Source organism: Protopterus annectens, chromosome 13.part0 (genome assembly GCF_019279795.1).
Source record: "Protopterus annectens isolate FY-2018-M chromosome 13.part0, PAN1.0, whole genome shotgun sequence".
In the NCBI taxonomy this organism is placed as follows: domain Eukaryota; kingdom Metazoa; phylum Chordata; order Ceratodontiformes; family Protopteridae; genus Protopterus; species Protopterus annectens.
Genome location: NC_056747.1, coordinates 221,744,008 through 221,764,672, shown reverse-complemented (window position 1 = coordinate 221,764,672; position 20,665 = coordinate 221,744,008). Strand labels below are relative to the sequence as shown.

Genomic DNA, 20,665 nt, shown 5'->3' with positions numbered 1-20,665 from the left:
AAGGCACACCAATTTCAGAAGGAAACAGCTCAAATAAGCAGGCACAATAAGCCTGTGACCAGAAATTCCCAGCTCAGAAGGGCAGAATCCAGCCTGTCCTCCACAAGAGTGCAGACCACAAACCCTCTTAATGTAGAATAACTGGCCTGAAGCCCAAGTGCTTAAGCCAGAACTAATACACTTTTAGAATAACAGACACTGGGCCTTTAATCAGCAGTTCCCAGCTTAGAAGGATGTAAGCTACATGTCATGCCACAACAGTGTAGACCACAAACCTTCTTAAGGTAAAACAGCCTGTATGAAGCCCAAGTGCTTAAACCAAAAGGCTTAGAATAACAGTTACAATTTAATCAGGCTACTACTAAGCAGTAATAAATGCAGCAGAATAAATAAAATTGAGTTATTTTAAGAATATCAAAATAAAGTAGGAGGAAACACAAATACAGTAAACACAGATGAGTAAAGTGCAATTGTTTTTAAGTGCAAAAAGAGAGGAAGAAAGAACCTAAGTGGGTTGGCCTTTTCAAACCTTCTCTTTGTATTAAGTAGAGTGAACACTAGACTCAGAATATGATTGCACTGTACTAGGTTAAGTGAACAAATGAGATGGACTCAGGGGGAGTGTTCATATACAGACTTACAGGAGGGGCGGGCAATTCCAGAGCCACCAACACAAGAACAGGGAGGGTGGGTGGGTAACTAACTGCACAGAGACACACAGTACACTGTTCAATGAAACACACAATTAGGAAACAGAAAAAAATTAAAATACAGTACTTTTAAAACTGCACATTTGTATGTAACAGAAGGCTAAAATACACTACTGCAGGTTTCACTTAAGTTCATATTCTAATGCAGATGTTTGTAGCCAAGCAAGTCTCTCAGAAGTGGAGCATAAAATGATTTATCAAACTTTGTGGTTAGCACTTAAAGTACAGAGGAATCCCTCTAGGCTATTAAATATCAGATAACAAAGAAGTGATAAGACCACCACCCCCTCTTATAGCACAGAGACACACAGCACACTGTTCAGTGAAACACACAATTAGGAAACAGAAAAAAATGAAAATACAGTACTTTTAAAACTGCAAGTTTGTACTTAACAGAAGACTAAAATACACTACTCCAAGTTTCACTTAACTTCAGCTTCTAATGCAGATGTTTGTAGCCAAGCAAGTCTCTTAGATGTTGAGCATAAAATGATTTCTCAAGCTTTGTGGCTAGCACTTAAAGTGCTGAGGAATCTTTCTAGGCTATTAAATAACAGATTTCAAAGAAGTGATAAGACCAACACCCCCTCTTATAGCACAGAGACACACTACACACTGTTCAATGAAACACACAATTAGGAAATGGAAAAAATGAAAATACAGTACTTTTAAAACAGCAAGTTTGTACTTAACAGAAGACTAAAATACACTACTGCAAGTTTCACTTACATTTAGCCTCTAATGCAGATGTTTTTTTCCAAGCAAATCTCTCAGAAGTTGAGCATAAAATGATTTCTCAAACTTTGTGGCTAGCACTTAAAGTACAGAGGAATCCCTCTAGGCTATTAAATATCATATAAAGAAGTGATAAGACCACCACCCCCTCTTATAGCACAGAGACACACAGCACACTGTTCAATGAAACACACAATTGGGAAACCGAAAAAATGAAAGTACAGTACTTTTAAAACTGCAAGTTTGTACTAAACAGAAGACTAAAATGCACGACTGCAAGTTTCACTTAACTTCAGCTTTTAATGCAGATGTTTGTAGACAAGCAAGTCTCTCAGACGTTGAGCATAAAATAATTTCTCAAACTTTGTGGCTAGCACTTAAGTACAGAGGAATCCCTCTAATCTATTAAATGTCAGATAACAAAGAAGTGATAAGACCATCACCCCCTCTTATAGCACAGAGACACACAGCACACTGTTCAGTGAAACACACAATTAGGAAACAGAAAAAATGAAAATACAGTACTTTTAAAACTGCAAGTTTGTACTTAACAGAAGACAAAAATACACCACTGCAAGTTTCACTTAACTTCAGCTTCTAATGCAGATGTTTGTAGCCAAGCAAGTCTCTCAGAAGTTGAGAAAAACTTGCAGTTTTAAAAGTACTGTATTTTCATTTTTTCTGTTTCCTAATTATGTCACACTTGTAGCCCACCTAACAGAAATTTGAAAAAAAAAATACTAAGGAAGAGGCACTGTCCTATGTTAGTTCATTTACTGTGTTACAATATCTGTGTTCAACAGCAGACCCTCAATAAGTATATAATGACCTGTAAGTTTGAGTTAAAGCAAAGAACAGAATGACTGTAATGTTAGAACCAGGAAAGATCACCACCACCAGAACAAAAATAACACCACAAAAATAAACCAAAATAATTCAATGTGAAGAGTAGGGTTGCCGCTGTCCTTCCACATTTGGAGGTGGACTGTGCCTTACTTCACTGTTGGTAAGACTCTTGTTCAGACTATGAATGGCAGTTTCTGTCATCTTACTCAGGTGGGAATGTTTACATGTCTGAACAGAAGTGTTTTTTTTTTCTGTTGATTGTTGCTGATTTATTCATGGCTGTGTTTTTGGTACTGCTTGTTCTTGTTTGAAGCATTTTTGCTTAATACATTATGACAAGACTTAATGGATATCTCAGCATTATGTTTTGCAACTGAGCTGGGGTTTTTTGGCATTGTGATACTGTTTACGATCAGCTCTGTGTAGTATTTCAACAGTTAGCTTCAAGGAGAGTAGAATGTTACTGACAAAAGCTGAAAAAAAATGGACCCGTTGCTCATGATACAAATAAGTGTGGGACTGGATGAATGAAGAAAGTTTAGATTTTTTTAAGTCTAATGAGTTAGGATGTTTTCTATCTAATGCCATCAAAAATACTACTACCATACAATCTGGGTATGTATGCATTTGTTCTGATTAGCCATCTATTGACAGCCATCTGTGCTATATTTATAACAGATTGTTCAGAATATGAAATTCAGCATCTCATCTAATTTACATTTTAGGATCCTCCTTCAATAGCTGGAAGCCCCATTAATTCTCCAACAATAAAAGCCAATGCACTAAGAAAGGAGCCTCTATCAAGTCCTGCTTCTTTAACATCTTCCAGAAGTAGCCCTGTACTGAAACCTAAAGACCAAGGTCTGGTAAGGGCATTTTTTTTTACAACTTCCTCTTTCCACTTCTTGTTTTGTATAGCAGACTGTCAAAAAGAATGGCTTGGTAGTGACATAATATAAAGTATTTCATAATATCCTGGGATACTGATACAATTTTTGAATGTGGAAGTTTTGAAGAAGAAACAAGCCAGAGTTAGTAGGGAGAAGCTGCAAGCATATAGTATTATGAGAGAGGAAGGAAAACAGCATGCAACGGTAATCTGGAAAGTGGTCAGGAGTAAGCACATGAGTATGAAAAGGCAGAAACTCCCCTTGAATGAGGAGCAAGTCTGAAGTTGAATTTTTTTTTACAAATTAGTTTGGAAGATGTGAATATGTATGCAAAAAGAAACTGGGTCAATCATTCTGTACCAGGTAGTCAGGTAATAGGAAGTCTGTTACTACTGGAAAGCTGGAGTACAGTGAGGTAGCCATTGGAAGTGGTGGGTTATGTACGTTGTACTGAGGAGGTGACATTAACATAGAAACATAGGTCCATTGCTGGTGGAGTATGACCTGTTGATCTGAAGGCATTACTAAAGACTTGTATGTTATTATGTTCTTGAGCCAACATACTGAAACAGTATTACTTGCTTAGCAGAAATATACATATCTCCCATGATTGAAAAAGGAAGGTTTATTAATGTCTGTACACATATTCAGTGTTGTCTTTAAAACACAAAGTAGTTTGAACTTCTAGAAATTAAGAAGTTGAGTAATTAGGGAAGCTGGTGTATGGTGAATTTTCCTTGCATCTGAATTGTGACGTTATTGAATAATGAAACAAACGTTGAATTAAATTGTTAACAGCTGAAATTGACTGTTGGAAGTAGTTCACAAGAATGGAGGGGGAGCATATGGGTTTAAACTGGGAGAACTGATGGTAGGAAGACCTGAAGAAAAAGGAGGAGTTATGAAACAGTGAAGTTGTACAAATATTGTGAATTACTGAGGTTATTTGTGAAGGTGGGCTAAAAAATGAGGTTGTTGAAAAGGAGATGGGTCACGTGCAGATGAGTTAGAACACAGTAAGGTTATCTGAAAAGAGTATTCACTGAAACAGTCTTAAAATTGAATCAAAATAATGTTAAATACATGATGGGAGAATACTGAAGAAGGGACAAGTAAGGAATGAAATACTAAAGAAAACTTAGTAAAGAGTCTAGCCAAGAGGGAGATGGTAAGAGATTACGCTTTTCATGTAGCAGCATTGTCAATGAAATGGAGCAAACTCGTCAGGAAAATAGACTACTGAGGGGGTGTTAGTAAGGAAAGAAATAATAAAGGGAACTTAGTAGTCAAGAATGGAGGCAGTAAGATAGCAGGTTTCTCATTTAGTGCATTTAGTGGCATTGTCTTGGGGGAAGGGGTAAACAAGGAGCACATCTGTCAGGAAAGAACACTATTGAACAGGAGAGTTGCAAATTAGTTATTAAGGAGTCAGTGGGAAATGAAGCATTTTAAAAGTATTTATGGACTGTGACTAAAACTATAAATTTAAATAAGTGATTAAAAATACTGTGAAAAGGGTACTGAGTGAGAAATAAGGCTATTTCTGAAAGGAATCTGTGGATAAAGGCATTCCATGGAGGAACAAGTCTAAAAAGCCATTCCTAGAAATAAAGTATTGTGGCTTATTCACCTAGGAGTTGAAATATTAGGAAAAAATAAAGAAAAATATACTGACATGAGGCTAAAGTGACAGGGAATATTGGCTGCCAAAGATGTGGAAGACTTGTATTGTACTACGTCCTTGGTGATATAAATGTCACAGTAGTCATGGTTAATTATAAACAAAACAAATGCTGAAGTTTGCCACGTCTGCAGGTTCCTTAGTGCTCTTATCAATAGTACCTAGAAAGACCTAGAAAATTCAAAAGTGGAAATCAATCTGCCAAACAGGCGCACCTGTCAACTGATTGACAGTTACAGTCTCATAGGATCTCTACCATGGATCAACAACAAGAGGATATTGGTGAAAACTCATTTAAGTATAAAGCATGCTAGTTCTGTTGGCAATCAGGAATAAAGCTCTGACTATGACCCAGGTGAACCAGGTAGTTAAGTATAAAGCAGGCTAGTTCCATTGGAATAAAGACCTGACTACAACCCAGGTGACCCAGGTTCAGCTAGCAGCTCAGGCACCTGCTGAAGCTGGTAGAGATGGAAGAGGAATGTGAAGACTTTGCCTGCTCTTTTTCTAAAAGAAGGATTGAGACATGCTGGGGGCATGGCTGTATCATGAAGTTTTGTGTTAATATCTAAGCCATGATAGCAGAGCTGTTACTTTGGCAAACGAGCAGCTAGAGAGGAACATGTCTGTAGATAGGTGTGGGCATCTCCTTCTTGGTGTCACTGCATGCCCCCTCCTCCCAGGTGCATGTCGGAGGGAATTATGGCTTAAACAAGGACACTACATTGTAAGTCAGCAGTAGGATGACTCCTGGCCTGGCTTCATCCCATTCAGAGGTGTGCGAATGATAGAAATCCCAGAGGACCTACCTATAGGGAGTCAGTGGCATTCCTGGGTTTTTGCAGAAGGGAAACCCTTCCCTGGTGTGAGTTAAAAAGGGGCACTAACATAGCATGGGAACCTTTGAAGACTGGAATATAGGGGAGTTAGCCATAATGGAGCCTGAAATCATCAGTGTTTGCAGAGGAAAAAAAGTAATGTTATGATGGATAAAGACTAAAGTGGAAATGAGGCCACACTAAAGCAGGAAATGCTAGAGATGCTGAATAAAAAACAGAGTTTGTTACAGGGCTTGGAAGGCAGAATAATGAATAATTGCGACCTACAAAAGTCAGTAAAGGAGTCAGTCTCTCTATTTAAGTGAAATGAACAGAAATTAACTAGTCTGTAAACTTTTAAGAATAATAAACTTCTATTTTATCTGCTTGTTAACAGAGCGAAATTTCAGTGGGAACTCCTGCTTCCAAGTCTGGGTCACCGTCTCCTCCCAGGGACTCTGTAACACCTAGTCCTGGTGCAAGTTCAACTGTCCGCTTGAGACAGATTCCAAGCAAGCCTTCTGCCTCTGATGCCATTAGTAAGTTACCTTAGTTTAGCGATTCATTTGCTCAATATTACATGCTCTTATACTCTTTCGTATTATTATTTCAACCACCCCTCAAAAATTTATATTGACCTCAGCTTTATCGCGGCTTCAATTGTACATGAAAGTTTTTAATTTGTAGAATGAAAAGGGTAGTGTTCTTCAAGTAAAGCTATAAACCAGACGTATGATCGTTAGTACAGTACGTAAACATAAGCCAGTAGAGGGGGAAGTGAGTATGACACTGTATATTCCTGTTTACTACTGAATAGTCAAAGTCACTGCTTTCGACTGACATGTGGTCGAAAGGCAGTTTTCCAATGGGCAGAATGCCGGCTCAAAATACATCGACTACACTACAGCAAATGGGGTAGTGTAGTTTGAGTATCTGAATTCGGCATTGTGGACCGTGATCGTGGTTCAGTGAAGAAGAGGGAATTAGCCCACTTCCTCACTGTAGTGTGATCTTGGAGTTGTATATAATTTGCAGGGGTGCAAAATTGTAAAATACACGTACCGCTGACTGTGGAATGTCATGGTACATTAAGGTGCATAGCATGGGTGACTGACACCACCTCCTGCTATGTCGAATACATCAAACTACGGGTGTAGATGTATTCACTTTTGACTTGGCCGCAATTTCGCTGTTCTAGAGTCAGGATTTCAGGTTGATCATGTGACTGGTCGACCTATGCAGTTTCAAGGTTTCAATAGTAAACCATATATTCTATCTACTGGTTCTGTTCATGCCATATTATTGGGTGCAGTGCAATGGGAAGCCAGTTATACTTGCATGTATAAGGTATGGCTGTTAATAGGTCAATTTAAAAAATCTGTCCTATACAGTTTATCAGTGGAGCTGCTTGGTACACATTTCCAGACATAAGATTCTAGTTACAAACTACTTATGTCTCAATTAGAGGAGAATCATTAACAACTGAAAACAATGTCTGTGCACTGACCAATGGGCGCTAATGTCTGGAGAGATGTGCACAGCTGCGAAACAGAAAGATGGAAAACCAAAAACAAGTAACTTGTAAGTAAGCTGTGCAGACAGCTGCCACACTAGGGGCATTTCCACCCACAGCACTGCAGCTTCTAATCTACCCTAATATTTTGCAAGCATTGTAAAAATAGTAAAGATAAGCAATATGTCATACACAATTAGGATATTTAACAAAATTTGGAGGTTCCTAGTAAAGTTCCCAAAGGGATCAGGAATACTGCTGTAAATGAAGTCAGTGGCAAGACCAGTTCAACAGAGAATATACAAAAATGCCAGACTGCCAACGCGAGATAAGTTTATTCCATAAAATGAATCACACAAGCAAAGCTTTCAGGAAAACTCCTTTCATCACTGCATATACAAAATTAATTGCATTCAATGACTTTACACCTATCACATGATACAGAACACGGATTACTTTCCCCAAGAAATTTCAAACATACAGATTTATCTCTTAAAATTAAAGGCGCAACATTGAATTCTGAACAAATAAATATGTAAAACTATATATTTTGTGTGTGTGTGTGTGTATATATATATATATATATATATATATATATATATATATATATATATATATATATATATATATATGGGTCCACGACAGAAACGCCGGATCACCGACCACATCGCCGAGATGACATCGCTGACAGCGGACATCCCCAACAGTGAGTAGTGCAGAATGGGAGTTAGTCCCATTCCTTCACTGCAGTGTGATCTCGGAGTTGGTGTATTTAAGTAGGGGGGTGTGGGGGGTGCAGGGGCACTTGTCCCCCCTGCTATACACATTTTAATGTGTTTTTTGTGTGTATTATGGGAACGGAAATGTGTTCCGTTCCGTAATACCTTGACTTACTATTGTCGGGGATGTCTGCTGTCGTGGACCCATATTATATATATATGGGTCCACTTCATAATGTTGAGATGTGACAATCTCGAAGCTCTGAATACTGACGCTCAGAGCTTCGAGATTGCGGACTCTCAAAACGGAAAGAAAAATAAAACTAAAACAGCAAAACATCAGGAATCACATTTTTGCTGTGCCCACACCCCCTGCAGCTTAAATATAACAAGTCCGAGATTGCACTACACTGAAGAGAATGGTAAAGTTCCTGTTCTGCACTGTATGGCAATCTCCATTGGCAGTTTTCGAGATTTCGTAGGTTCGAAGTTCTGAGCATCGATATTCAGAGCTTCGAGATTGTTTTTATATATATATATATATATATATATATATATATATATATATATATATATATATATATATATATATATATATATTGTGATGCCTGTGCACTAGCCCAGTAATCAAGGAGCCTCAATCCTCACCACTAGCACCAGTGAGGTGCATGCACATTGGGAAGGATAACAGTTACGCACACAGTAAAGTACAGTTTCCCTTAAGAGCACACAGAGATCACAGTCAGTCTGGGGCTGGTTTCTGCCTTTCTGTCCAGATCCCGAATAAGACTCCCCACTGGCACAGCTATATGGTCCAGATCTCAGCCTAGTGGCTAAAACCTCCAGCACACTCTCTGTCCAACCAATGCTTTGTGTCCCTGCCCAAGTAGCTGACACACACACACTTTGAGATACGAGTTATATACAAACACACAGACACTCCTGGGGAATGCTGGCACAGGTTCTCCAGCTGTGCCCCCTTTTTGCCCAGACTATAAGGTAGAAATCACTGCCACCAACCACTAATATTAGCTACTATAAGACCCTTCCCAAAGGGTGACCAATTTCAGTGTGTAATATTATTGTTATCCAAATAGTAAGTGTGCTGAATAGCAAGACTATTGGAGTGGCTTTGATAGTATCACCAGATACATGCAATGTACTCTGAGCTTAAATTATCTCTACACAAAACAGCTACAGTTGAAAGGTTTAAAACTATTTAATAATAAATAATAAAACTACAAGACAAATCTCATCAATTCAACACAGTGCTAATCAAAAGTTCAGAGATCACAGGAAACTTTTAAAATAATATTGTAGGATAGTCTGAGATAACAGACGAGATCAGACAGGAGTCCCCATGGACTATGATGTTTGCAGATGACATTGTGATCTGTAGTGAGAGTAGGGAACAGGTGGAGGAGACTCTGGAGAGATGGAGATATGCTCTAGAGAGAAGAGGAATGAAGGTCAGCAGGACTAAGACAGAATATATGTGTGTGAATGAGAGGGAGGATAGAAGAATGGTGAGGATGCAAGGAGTAGAAGTGGCGAAGGTGGATGAGTTTAAATACTTGGGGTCAATAGTTCAGAGTAACGGTGAGTGTGGAAGAGAGGTGAAGAAGAGTGTACAGGCATGATGGAGTGGGTGGAGAAGAGTGTCAGGAGTGATTTGTGACAGACGAATACCTGTAAGAGTGAAAGGGAAGGTCTACAAGATGGTAGTGAGACCAGCTATGTTATATGGGTTGGAGACAGTGGCATTGACAAAAAGGCAGGAATTTGAGCCGGATGTGGCAGAATTAAAGATGTTAAGATTTGCACTGGGTGTGACGAGGGTGGACAGGATTAGGAATAAGTATATTAGAGGGTCAGCCCAGGTTGGAAGGTTTGGAGACAAAGCCAGAGAGGCAAGATTACGTTGGTTTGGACATGTGCTGAGAAGGGATGTGGAGTACATTGGGAAAAAGATGCTAAGGATGAAGCTACCAGTTAACAGGAAAAGAGGAAGGCCTAAGATAAGGTTTATGGATGTGGTGAGAGAGGACATGCAGGTGGTTGGTGTGACAGAGGAAGATGCAGAGGACAAGAGGACAGGAAGAAATGGAAACAGGTGATCCGCTGTGGTGAGCCCTAATGGGAACAGCAGAAAGAAGATGATGATGATGTGTCTGAGATAAATATAGAAAACAGCTAGATAATCTTACTATTTCTATCCATCTCTAACAGAAATACTAAGATCTAAGATCCTACTTACACAGCAAAGCAAGTGCTGATGTCAGCTTTAGACAAAATCCAAAATGCTCTCCTTTCTTTCTGTCCTTAAATTGATAACAGTACTGCTGAGTCATTTCAGATTACATCATTCTTAACAGTTCTGATTTAGTTTCCAAGGCTCACAGAACTTAACATTTACCTTTCTTTTTGTAATATGCACCTGCCGGAAGCCACAGCAATAAAAGACATTTTACATATTAAATCTAGTAATTAATTCTTGTCCTAAGACAATGGAAAGAATTCCTTAGTCCAAACATCCTCTCTCTGGGTTTGAGATCAAACAGTCCTAAAATGCTTGACTTATCAGCTTTCTTCCAGCAAGGTTCATAGGTTTATACTAGGCTATCTGCCCTAAGGCATTTATAAGCCAAGCCCAAATTTTTGTGGCTTACGCCACCCCTTATATGAAAAAATACTGTGCCCATTAGTTTGTTGTGCCTCTGTCCAGCAGTGACACAGAGATGATTCCCGGGGTAAACCTATGATCTCCCATCCACAGGTCTAGATTTCTCTTGAACAGAGTCAGCGAGGTGCTCTGCCTCACATGGACCGGGATTTTATTCCACAGCATAGGGAGTCTCCGAGTGATAAATCTATCCCTCCAGCACGTCCTATTTATATCCGTGCTAAGGTTTAAGTCGCTTGCTCTAGTGGTTTTGGTGGATTTGGATTTTTGAGGTGGAGCATGTCCATTAATTCGGGTTGGACATGGCCTTGTATGTCAGGCACATGTCACCTCTGAGCAGGTGGTATGCGACTGAATAGAGCTGGAGTTTCTTCAATCTGGCAGCATATGACAGATTTTGGAGTCCCTTTATCCTTTTGGTGAGGAACTTTTGGGGTCTCTCCAATTGCTGCAGATGTCGGGTGAGATACATCCCGAATGGGGCATTGTACTCGATCATTGGTCTGATAAGTGAAGAGTACAGGGAACAATGACCTCACTAGATCTGGATGTGAATCCCTTCATGATCAGGTGGGCAATGTAGAAGGTCTTTCTAACCACTTTAGCAATGTGAGTGTCAAAGAAAGGCCACTGTCAACCTGGGTCCCCAGGTCCCTGATAACCTCTTCTGTGCTTAGTGGATTGCCACCTATATGGTAGCTTGGGGTTACCTTGTTTTTCCCGAAGGGTATGACTATACATTTTTGGCGTTTAACTTCAGGCCATGGCTCTGGCACCAGCTATCTGTTTCCGTGAGTCCCTTCTGAAGGATATCCGTGTCCGATGCACTTTCCACTATGGCACCCAGTTTGCAGTCGTCTGCAAACTTTGTCAACAAAGTCCTCCCATGTTGGCCTGTACTTCTGAGAAGTAGATGCCAAACAATAGGAGCCAAGGACCGAGCCCTGTGGGACACCACTTGTGACCCGGCTTGGAGTCTGACACAGCGCCAGCAACTCTAACCCTGTGGGTTCTGTCCTTAAGCCAGTTTGCAACCCATCTTGTGACATATGGGTTTACATTTAAGCTGGTAAGTTTTTCTACAATACCCGAGTGGGGTATTGTGTTGAAAGCCTTTGCAAGGTCAAGGTAGGCTGTATGGACTGCCTTTCCCTCATCAATGGCCTTGGTGACTGTTTCGAAGAAGTCGACCAAGTTCAAAAGGCATGATCTTCCCTTGACAAAGCCAAACTGGGTCGGGTCCAATGTCTGCAAGTCCCCTATATCTTTGTTTATGAGCTCCATTATGATCCTCTCCATAGCTTTGCAGACTAGACTTGTTAAGCTTATGGGGCGGTAATTACCAGGGTGCAGTGTGATTACATTCCTGAAGCTCAGAACATGCACAGTTTTCTTTACATTTGTCAAACAAGCCTGATATTTACAAGGATATATAATTATTTACAAAATTCTATCTAGCTAGGCTGGCAGCCTTCACATACATGTATAGGTGTGTATATATATATATATATATATATATATATATATATATATATATATATATATATATAAGGCTTTTTCTAATTAAATACAACTATTATCATTCAAAACATCCATAGAAAAACAGTTTGTTCTCAGCATTGTTTGTTTCTACTTTAAAACTGGTTTAAGGCCTTCAAACATAGATTCTTGTCAGCCTCTAATCTTTAAATCCAGTTGTACTCAGCTATATATGTTTATTAAGCATATCACCCTCTCTCAAGCTTGGCCATAATTTTTAGACTACCCTAAACTTAAATGTATGTTGTGAACCATTTTTAGCAAGTGAGTTAGTAATGACCCCCCTTTGTATATCAGGTAAATACTCAGTTATTCATTTCTTAAATTTCCTACTGCATTTACCCACATAAAAACCAGGGTATATGAGACAAGTAGCCAAATAAACTGTATTTTCAGTGTTACATGTCGCATAAGTTAAACTTGTATTTTCTTTGGCTGTTAGGATGTATGAAATCAGTACAATTTAGAAGATATATACAGCAAGAACAATTATAGCAGGGTATGTGCCTCTTTTCTTTCTAATAAAGGGATGTTTTTTACAAAATTCATCTCTTTATGACATAATTGCTCTTTCAAATTCCGACATTTCTTGTGTAAATTGTGGTTTATTACCTATACAGTGGATATAAAAAGTGTACACACTGCTGTTAAAATGCCAGGTTTTTGTGATATAAAAAAATGAGACCACAATAAATCATTTGAAAACTTTTCCCACCTTTAATGTGACCATAACCTGAACAATTCAGATGAAAAACAAATCTGGTAGGGAAAAAAATATAAAAAATAAAAGACGTACAGTAAGCTGGTTGCATAAGTGTGCACACCCTTAAACTAATACTTTGTTGAAGCACCTTTTGCTTTAATTACAGCATTCAGTCTTCTTGGGTATACACCTGCCATCAGTTAAAGAGACTCTGATTAACCGCAAATAAAGTTCAGCTTTCCTAGTAGGATTTTTGTCTGCTACAGCAAAAGCCATGGTTTGCAGAGAGCTTACAAAGCATTAAAGGGATTTCATTGTTGAAAGGTATTAGTCAGGAGAAGGGTACAAAAAAAATTTCCACAGCATTGGCTATACCGTGGAACACAGTGAAGACAGTCATAAAAAAGTGGAATAAATATGGGACTACAGTGACGTTGCAAAGAACTGGGCATCCCTCCAAAATTGATGAAAAGACAAGATGAAAACTGCTCAGGGAGGCTGCCAAGAGACCTACAGCAACATTGAAGGAGCTGCTGGAAGTTGTGGCAAGTACTGTTTGTGTACTACATGTGACAACAGTCTCCCGTATTCCCCATATGTCTGGGCTATGGGATAGGGTTGCAAGACGTAAGCCTTTTCTTACACAGAAAAACATCCAGACCCGGCTAAAATTTGCAAAACAATACATAGTCTCCCAAAAGCATGTGGGAAAATGTGTTCTGGTCTGATGAGACCAAGGTTGAACTTTCTGGCCACAATTCCAAAAGGTAAGTTTGACGCAAAAACAACACTTCGCATCACCAAAAGAACACAAGGCGCATGATGAACCATGGTGGTGGCAGTATCCTGCTTTGGGGTTGCTTTTCTTCATCTGGAACTGGGGCTTTAGTCAAGGTGGAGGGAATTATGAACAGTTCCAAATACCAGTCACTTTTGGCCCCAAACCTTCAGGTGTCTGCTGGAAAGCTGAAGATGAAGAGGAATTTCACCTTCCCAACGTTTCCTGGAATTCATTAATTCCAATGCCCTGGACCACATCGTTCTTACCCCCACCAGAGGCAGCAACATCCTTGACCTGGTCATTACTAACATGGGCGACCATTGCTCTACACCAATAGTCATCTTCTCCCTGGTTAGAGCTGACCACAAACTAATCACCTTGGAAATCCACACACCCCCCACAAAGGAAACCACCATGAAAAACTTCTCCAAAGCTAACTTTGAGCTCCTAAAAACAGAGGTGGCTAACTTCATGGTACCCATGCAAATGGGGAATAGTTGCATGACTGCAGAATCATATGCCAGTGTACTATACGAACCCGTACACAAATGCATGGATCTCACCATACCCAATAGAACCAAGACGCTCTCCTCCAAAAAAAGGAAGCCAATCTGGTGGTGCCCTGCCATAAACAAACTCTACAACAGAAGCAGGAAACTGATGCGGAATAAGGTGAAGTCCCAAGACTGGAAAAACTCCCTTATCAGCCTCAACAAAAAGTTGAGATGCCTCATCAAATCCAATAAAGGTAGCTATGAAAATAGAATTGCAGCAGACAGTAAAGACAACCACAAGACCTTCTGTAGTTATGTAAAGAATCTCCACGGCAATACCCAGAGTTACTGTGAGCTGCTGCACAATGGTATACCGAGCCAACAGATATTGCCAATATACTGGCCAACAGATTCAATGCCAACTTTACCCCCCCCCCAAAGGACCAATCACAATACCAGTATATTGCCAGGCACCCAGTATTACTGCTGCACAGGTTAAAACAGCAGTGTCCAAGGCCAAGAATACAGCTTCTGTGGGACCTGACAAATACCCCTGGCTGTGTTCTACATGAACTACAGAGTGAACTGGCACCTCACCTGTGTGCCCTGTTCAATCACAGCCTCACCTCAGGCTTTGTCCCTACTGAATGGCGCACTGCTACAGTCATCCCTCTCCACAAATGAGGAGCGACTGCAGATCTTGGGAACTATTGCCCCATTAGCGTGATGAGTCTGACAATGCAAAACTATGGAACGCATCATCATGGACCTAATAAACAAGGATATAGGGAATCTCCAAACTCTGGATCCCACACAGTTTGGTTTTGTGAAGGGTCGATCATGCCTGTTCAACTTGGTTGACTTCTTTGAGTCAGTCACCAGAGCTATGAATGAAAGCAAGGAGGTTCATACAGCTTACCTTGATACCATTCCCCACTCAGGAATCATAGAAAAACTCACTAAGCTAGACATCACCCCCTATATCACTAGGTGGGTTGCAAACTGGCTCACAGATAGAACCCACAGTGTGAAAGTAGCTGACTCCAAGTCAGACTGCCGACTAGTCACAAGTGGAGTCCCTCAGTGTTCAGTCCTGGGTCCTCTCCTGTTTGGTATCTACTTCTCTGAAGTCCAGGTCAACACGATGGGACTCTGGCTGACAAAGTTCCCAGACGTTTCAAGTTGGGAGCTATTATTAACTCCCCAAGTGATGTTGACGTCCTACAGAACGGCCTCACTGAGACCAACTGGTGTCAAAACAATGGCCTTTAGCTCAATGTCAAAAAATGTATCGTTATCCCCTTTGGGGAAATCAGGGTTCCCATGAATTACGACATTGATGGTAGTCCACTGAATGCAGAAGTTGTTATAAGAGATCTGGGAACACAGGTTGACAGCAACCTCTCTTTTGATCATCACATTGCCACTGTGGTCAGAAAGTCCTTCTATGTGGCACATCTTATTACTAAGGGTTTTGTATCTAGGAAGAAAGAGGTCATTGTCTCCCTCTTCTCTTCCCTCATTAAGCCAGTCATCGAGTACAATGCCCCATTTGGCATGTACCTCACTAGACACATGCAACAACTGGAGAGGCCGCAAAATTACCTCGTAAAGAGGATCCTAGGCCTTAAACACTTGTCTATATGGACAGACTCAAAAACACCAGCTATTCTCTGTCTCATATTGCCTACTTTGATGTGATCTCTGCTTGACTTACAAAGCTATGTCTGACTCGCTCTGTTAGAAATGCTACATCTAAAGAAATCCCAATCCCTCCACACCACATGCTCCAGAGACCTCAACTTCATTACCACAATCAACAGAACATACTGGAGGGACAGGTTCATAACCCAGAGACTGCCTATGCTATGGAACAGACTTACCATATGTGTCAAGCAGAGCACCTCGCTGACCCTCTTCAAGAGAAATCTTGATGAGTGGATGGGAAATAGAAAATTCACCCCGGGGATCATTCCAGTGGCTCTGCTCGACAGAGGCACTGGGAACTAAGGTCGGGTGGCATAATGCCAGGGTAATCCTATGGCTAGGCTTGTAAAGGCCCTGGGCTATTAGCCTAGTACACACCTATGAACACAACAGTGATCGCAAGCATACATCCAAATCAACAAAAGAATGGTTTTACCAGAAGAAAATTAAAGTTTTAGAATGGCCCAGCTGGAGCTTAGACCTAAATCCAATAGAAAATCTGTGGGGTGACCTGAAGAGGGCTGTGCACAAGAGATGCCTTCACAATCTGACCGATTTGGAGTGCTTTTGGAAAGAAGACTGGCCAAATATTATCAAGTCAAGGTGTGCCATGCTGATAGACTCCTACCCAAGAAGACAGTGCTCTAATTAAATTAAAAGGTGCTTCAACAAAGTATCAGTTTAAGGGTGTGCACGCTAACTTATTGTACGTTTTTTATTTTTTATATTTTTTCCCCTATCAGATTTGTTTGTTTTTCAATTGAATTGTACAGGTTATAGGTCACATTAAAAGTGGGAAAAGTTTTGAAATGATTTATTGTGGTGTCATTTTTTTATATCACAAAAATCTGGCATTTTAACAGGGGTGTGTACACTTTTTATATCCACTGTATAGTTACTCAGTTCAGGTAGAGCATTCAAAATACTCCAATTATTTTTAATCACATTCATCCCCCCATTAGTACTAATAAATGGGTAGTATATCTCAACTGATTAGCCTCCATTGTTATATTCCTGGTTTCCCTTCGATAACCAGTATTCATGTTATGGAGTTCAAGCAGTGATGGAATTCCTCAGTGTAAATAGTAATCATGATAGTAAAGGATGAATTTTGTAAAAAAACTCCTTTATTAGTAAGAAAAGAGGCATATTCCCCTGTTAAAATTGTTCATGCTGTAAATATATTGTAAATTGTACTGAGTTCGTACATACTAATAGCCAAAGAAAATATGAGTTTAATTGTTATGCAACTTGTATCTCTGAAAACACTGTTTATTTGGCTACTTGTCTCATATGGCCTTGTTTTTATGTGGGTAAATGCAGTAGGATATTTAAGGAAAGAATAATTGAGTATTTATCTTATTTAAGAAGGGGGTAATAACTAACTCGCTTACTAAACATGTTATAGAGACATTCCAAACAAATGAGAGTGTGGGTTAGACAAAGGAATGAGAAAGAAGAAGATATTGATCAAAATAATTTTTTATTTTTTGTTACAAAATATACTTAATTTTCTAAGCAATTGGTAGAATTGGTTAGATATTATTGGGAGATGTTAGGGAGAGATGAAAGGTTAAGTTTTTTTGAGAGGTAAACAAGTAAAAATTTCATATAAGAGGGATAGGAATTTAAGAGACGTCTTGGTGCACGGCAGATTTGTTATGCCAGTAGCACTAAGAGAAGTAGGTATAAAAACTGTCGGAACTTTTCCTTGTGGTAAGTGCACAGTATGTGAATATGTGGTAGAGACTTTTCCATTTATTAATGGAAGAAAGTTTCAAGTACAAAATAATTTTAGTTGCAAAAAATAATTTTACTTGAAATAGTGAGGGAGTTATTTATTCTATAAAGTGCCCCTGTGAAAAAAATTATATTGGGGAAACTAAAAGAAGTTTGACAACTAGAATAAAAGAGCACAGAAGGGATATAAGAAAGAAAAATGAAACGAGTCCGGTTGCTTCACATTTTCATTGTGTGCATAAGGGTGATTTTACTGGTTTTAAGGTCACAGTTTTGGAACAAATATATATTTATGGTGACGGTTATATTAATATAAAGAATGAGTTGAGAAAAAATAATCTGTTTTTATTTTGAATTTTGATACGCTGGTGCCTAAGGACATGAATAGAGAATGTAATTGGAGATATTTCTTGTGAAGTATCTCTTTAAAGTTGGAAATGGTTTTTAATTTGTGTTGATTGTAAGTACTTAATTGATTATGGATGTATAAAAGTGTAGTGGGGTGGGAAATTGAGTATACTCTGTTACAGGCTTACAGCCGAGGCGCCAAAGAAAAGTAGAATGTGTTGGTGTTTTTTTGTGAAATTTTTATTAAACTGTTTGGTACATTTGAACATTGGCCTTTTGTTTGTCATGGTTTTTATCTGCTGTTGAACTTTATGGTGTGCAAATGTTATAGAGAATGTTTCACAACATACATTTAAGTTGAGGGTAGTCCAAAAATTATTGCCAATATTGAGAGGGGGTGATATTAATAATAAAATAGAAATAACTGAGTATAACCGATTTTAAGATTGAAGGCTGACAAGAATCCAGGTTTGAATGTTGCTGTCAGCCTTAAACCAGTTTTAAAGTATAAACAAATGAGGCTATGAAGAAACTGTTTTTATATGGATGTTTTAAATGTTAAATAATAGTTGTAGTGATACTTAACTAGATAAAGCCTTGAGTTCTACTCTCTCTCTCTCTCTCTATATATATATATATATATATATATATATATTGTTTTACATATATATTCATTTAGAATTCAATGCTGCATCTTTAATTTACTTTAAGGGATAAATTTGTATGTTTGAAATTCCTTGGGGGGAAATGTGATTGATATTCTGTGTCAGATGATAGTATAAAGTCATTGAATGTAATTAATTTTGTACATGCAGTGATAAAGGGAGTTTTCCTGAAAGCTTTGCGTATGTGATTTGTTTTATGGAATAAAGTTATCTGGCGTTGGTAGTCTGACATTTTTGTATATTTTCTGTTCCTAGTAAAGTGCTATGTTTTCTTGGAACAAAAAAGGTTGTACAGCTAACCTCTGGGCATCCAGTTAAGGCATTTGCTGCCCACTTCCAGCTCCAGTCATCTACTGTTGCTTGTCCAGATGTGCCACACTACGGAATGTCATTTTTAAGGGAAAAAAGAACTTTGGATAGTAGAATGTGTACTGCCTTCTAGGTTTAGAAGTAATCAAACACCTTGCATAAACATAGCTAAAATGTTTTGTTAATGCCAGTGAAGATTTGCTCTTTCTTTACCACCCTTTTATGTGTATAAAGCCAGAAAATCTTGTTCATTCATAATCAGTCTATAGGGCTAATATTTTTATTATGTCTTTATGCATAATGCACTTCTGTGTACCCTTGTCTCAGACTCCTGCAGGATCACATGGCTTGTACCTACTGTTCTTTTTTCTGTCACAAAGGAACCACACTTCACAGAAGAGGAATTTAAGATTAGGAAAAAGTGCATAGAGATTACCAGTGGAGTACTTCTACATTTGCCTAAGCAATGCATGCAGTTTGTCACAGGGGATGACGGTACCAGGACTAGAACGGGTAGCAGTGCCTAAGTGTCATCATGTTACTCAGCAGCTCTGCAAGGATCACACACACATTTAAGGGTTGCAAATGTGTTTATCTCAAATGGATGTCCACTTTAAACAATTTTAACCAAAAGCATATCAGCTATCCTCTACTTTCTGATGAAGGTTTGATAGCAGCTAGTCAGGTATTCTCATTAGGATAGCTTGTTTGCATGCAAATGGGTAGTTTCAGCCAGAAAGCAATGTGGTAGTAATACACAAGGGCATACTACATTTCATTATGGCATATATATGGGGGTGGAGTTGGCGTAATAGTTAAGGTGTTTACCTCACAGATGCAAAGTACAGGGTTTGATTCTCATCTTTGAGGGAAATTGACTAAGTTTAAGCAGTTACCTTAATACCTACCTATGAACCTGTATGATCAGGAGTCTGTACTTAAAATTTTGAATCTCACAGTTGGCTTTATTAGAGCATGTTGGGATGTGTGAGAGAGCAGTATTCTTAGCTTTTTCTTCACTGTAGTGCAACCATGGAGTTGGTATATATATTTTTATATATATATATATATATATATATATATATATATATCAAAACAAGGTATTGGGAAGCCAAGTCCCCCACATAGTGGAGCACCCTGATAAAATATATTTATATATATTTTTATTTTTTATGTTTTTCAAGTTACATTATCTGCACCTGCATTTTCTGAAAAACTTTATTTCATATTCTAGTGCCTTGACAAAACATAGACAAAGCAATAGTTACTGCTATGTTACTAAAATTTAATAAATTGTTTTCTAGTCCTGAGGAGTTTTTCTCCCTGGGTCTCTTCTGAAAATGAGGCAAAAACTCAGCCAGACTAACCCGGTTAACAAATGTAAAATAAATAAATTAATAAATAAAAATAATAGATAAGTCCTTTATAGTCATACTGATCTCAACTACTACCTGTATCCCAGGTACAGTATGGCACAAGAAGATAGAACTATAGGCTGCTCACACAGTCTGACCACTACTGGCATTAGAGGGACAATGATGAGGCTTGTTGATGGATAACAAAAAAAACTGAGATGCTTCATTTGTCCTAATTCCCACCCACAATCAAACTCTATTAGCTGAGGTTCACACCCAGACCTGGCTTATTTGCATCCAGATTAAACAGGCTAACATGGGAGGATTGTGGCTGACCAAGTTCGCAGATGACTGCAAACTGGGCGCCATAATTGATTCTCCAGCGGACACAAGCATCCTTCAAAAGGGTCTCATAGAAATGGGAAACCG

The 20,665-nt window shown here is 39.0% G+C and overlaps 1 protein-coding gene across 4 annotated transcripts in view; it reads left to right on the top strand.

The window, feature by feature from the left end:
- The window catches only part of LOC122787177 (transducin-like enhancer protein 4), a 728,148-nt gene that overhangs the window by 457,230 nt on the left and 250,253 nt on the right, over positions 1-20,665 (top strand). For all 4 annotated transcript variants that reach the window (XM_044053755.1, XM_044053754.1, XM_044053756.1 and 1 more), the window contains 2 exons: positions 3,017-3,157; positions 6,078-6,219. In XM_044053755.1, the coding sequence (XP_043909690.1) occupies positions 3,017-3,157; positions 6,078-6,219 (283 nt within the window). The remainder of the gene's footprint in view (positions 1-3,016; positions 3,158-6,077; positions 6,220-20,665) is intronic.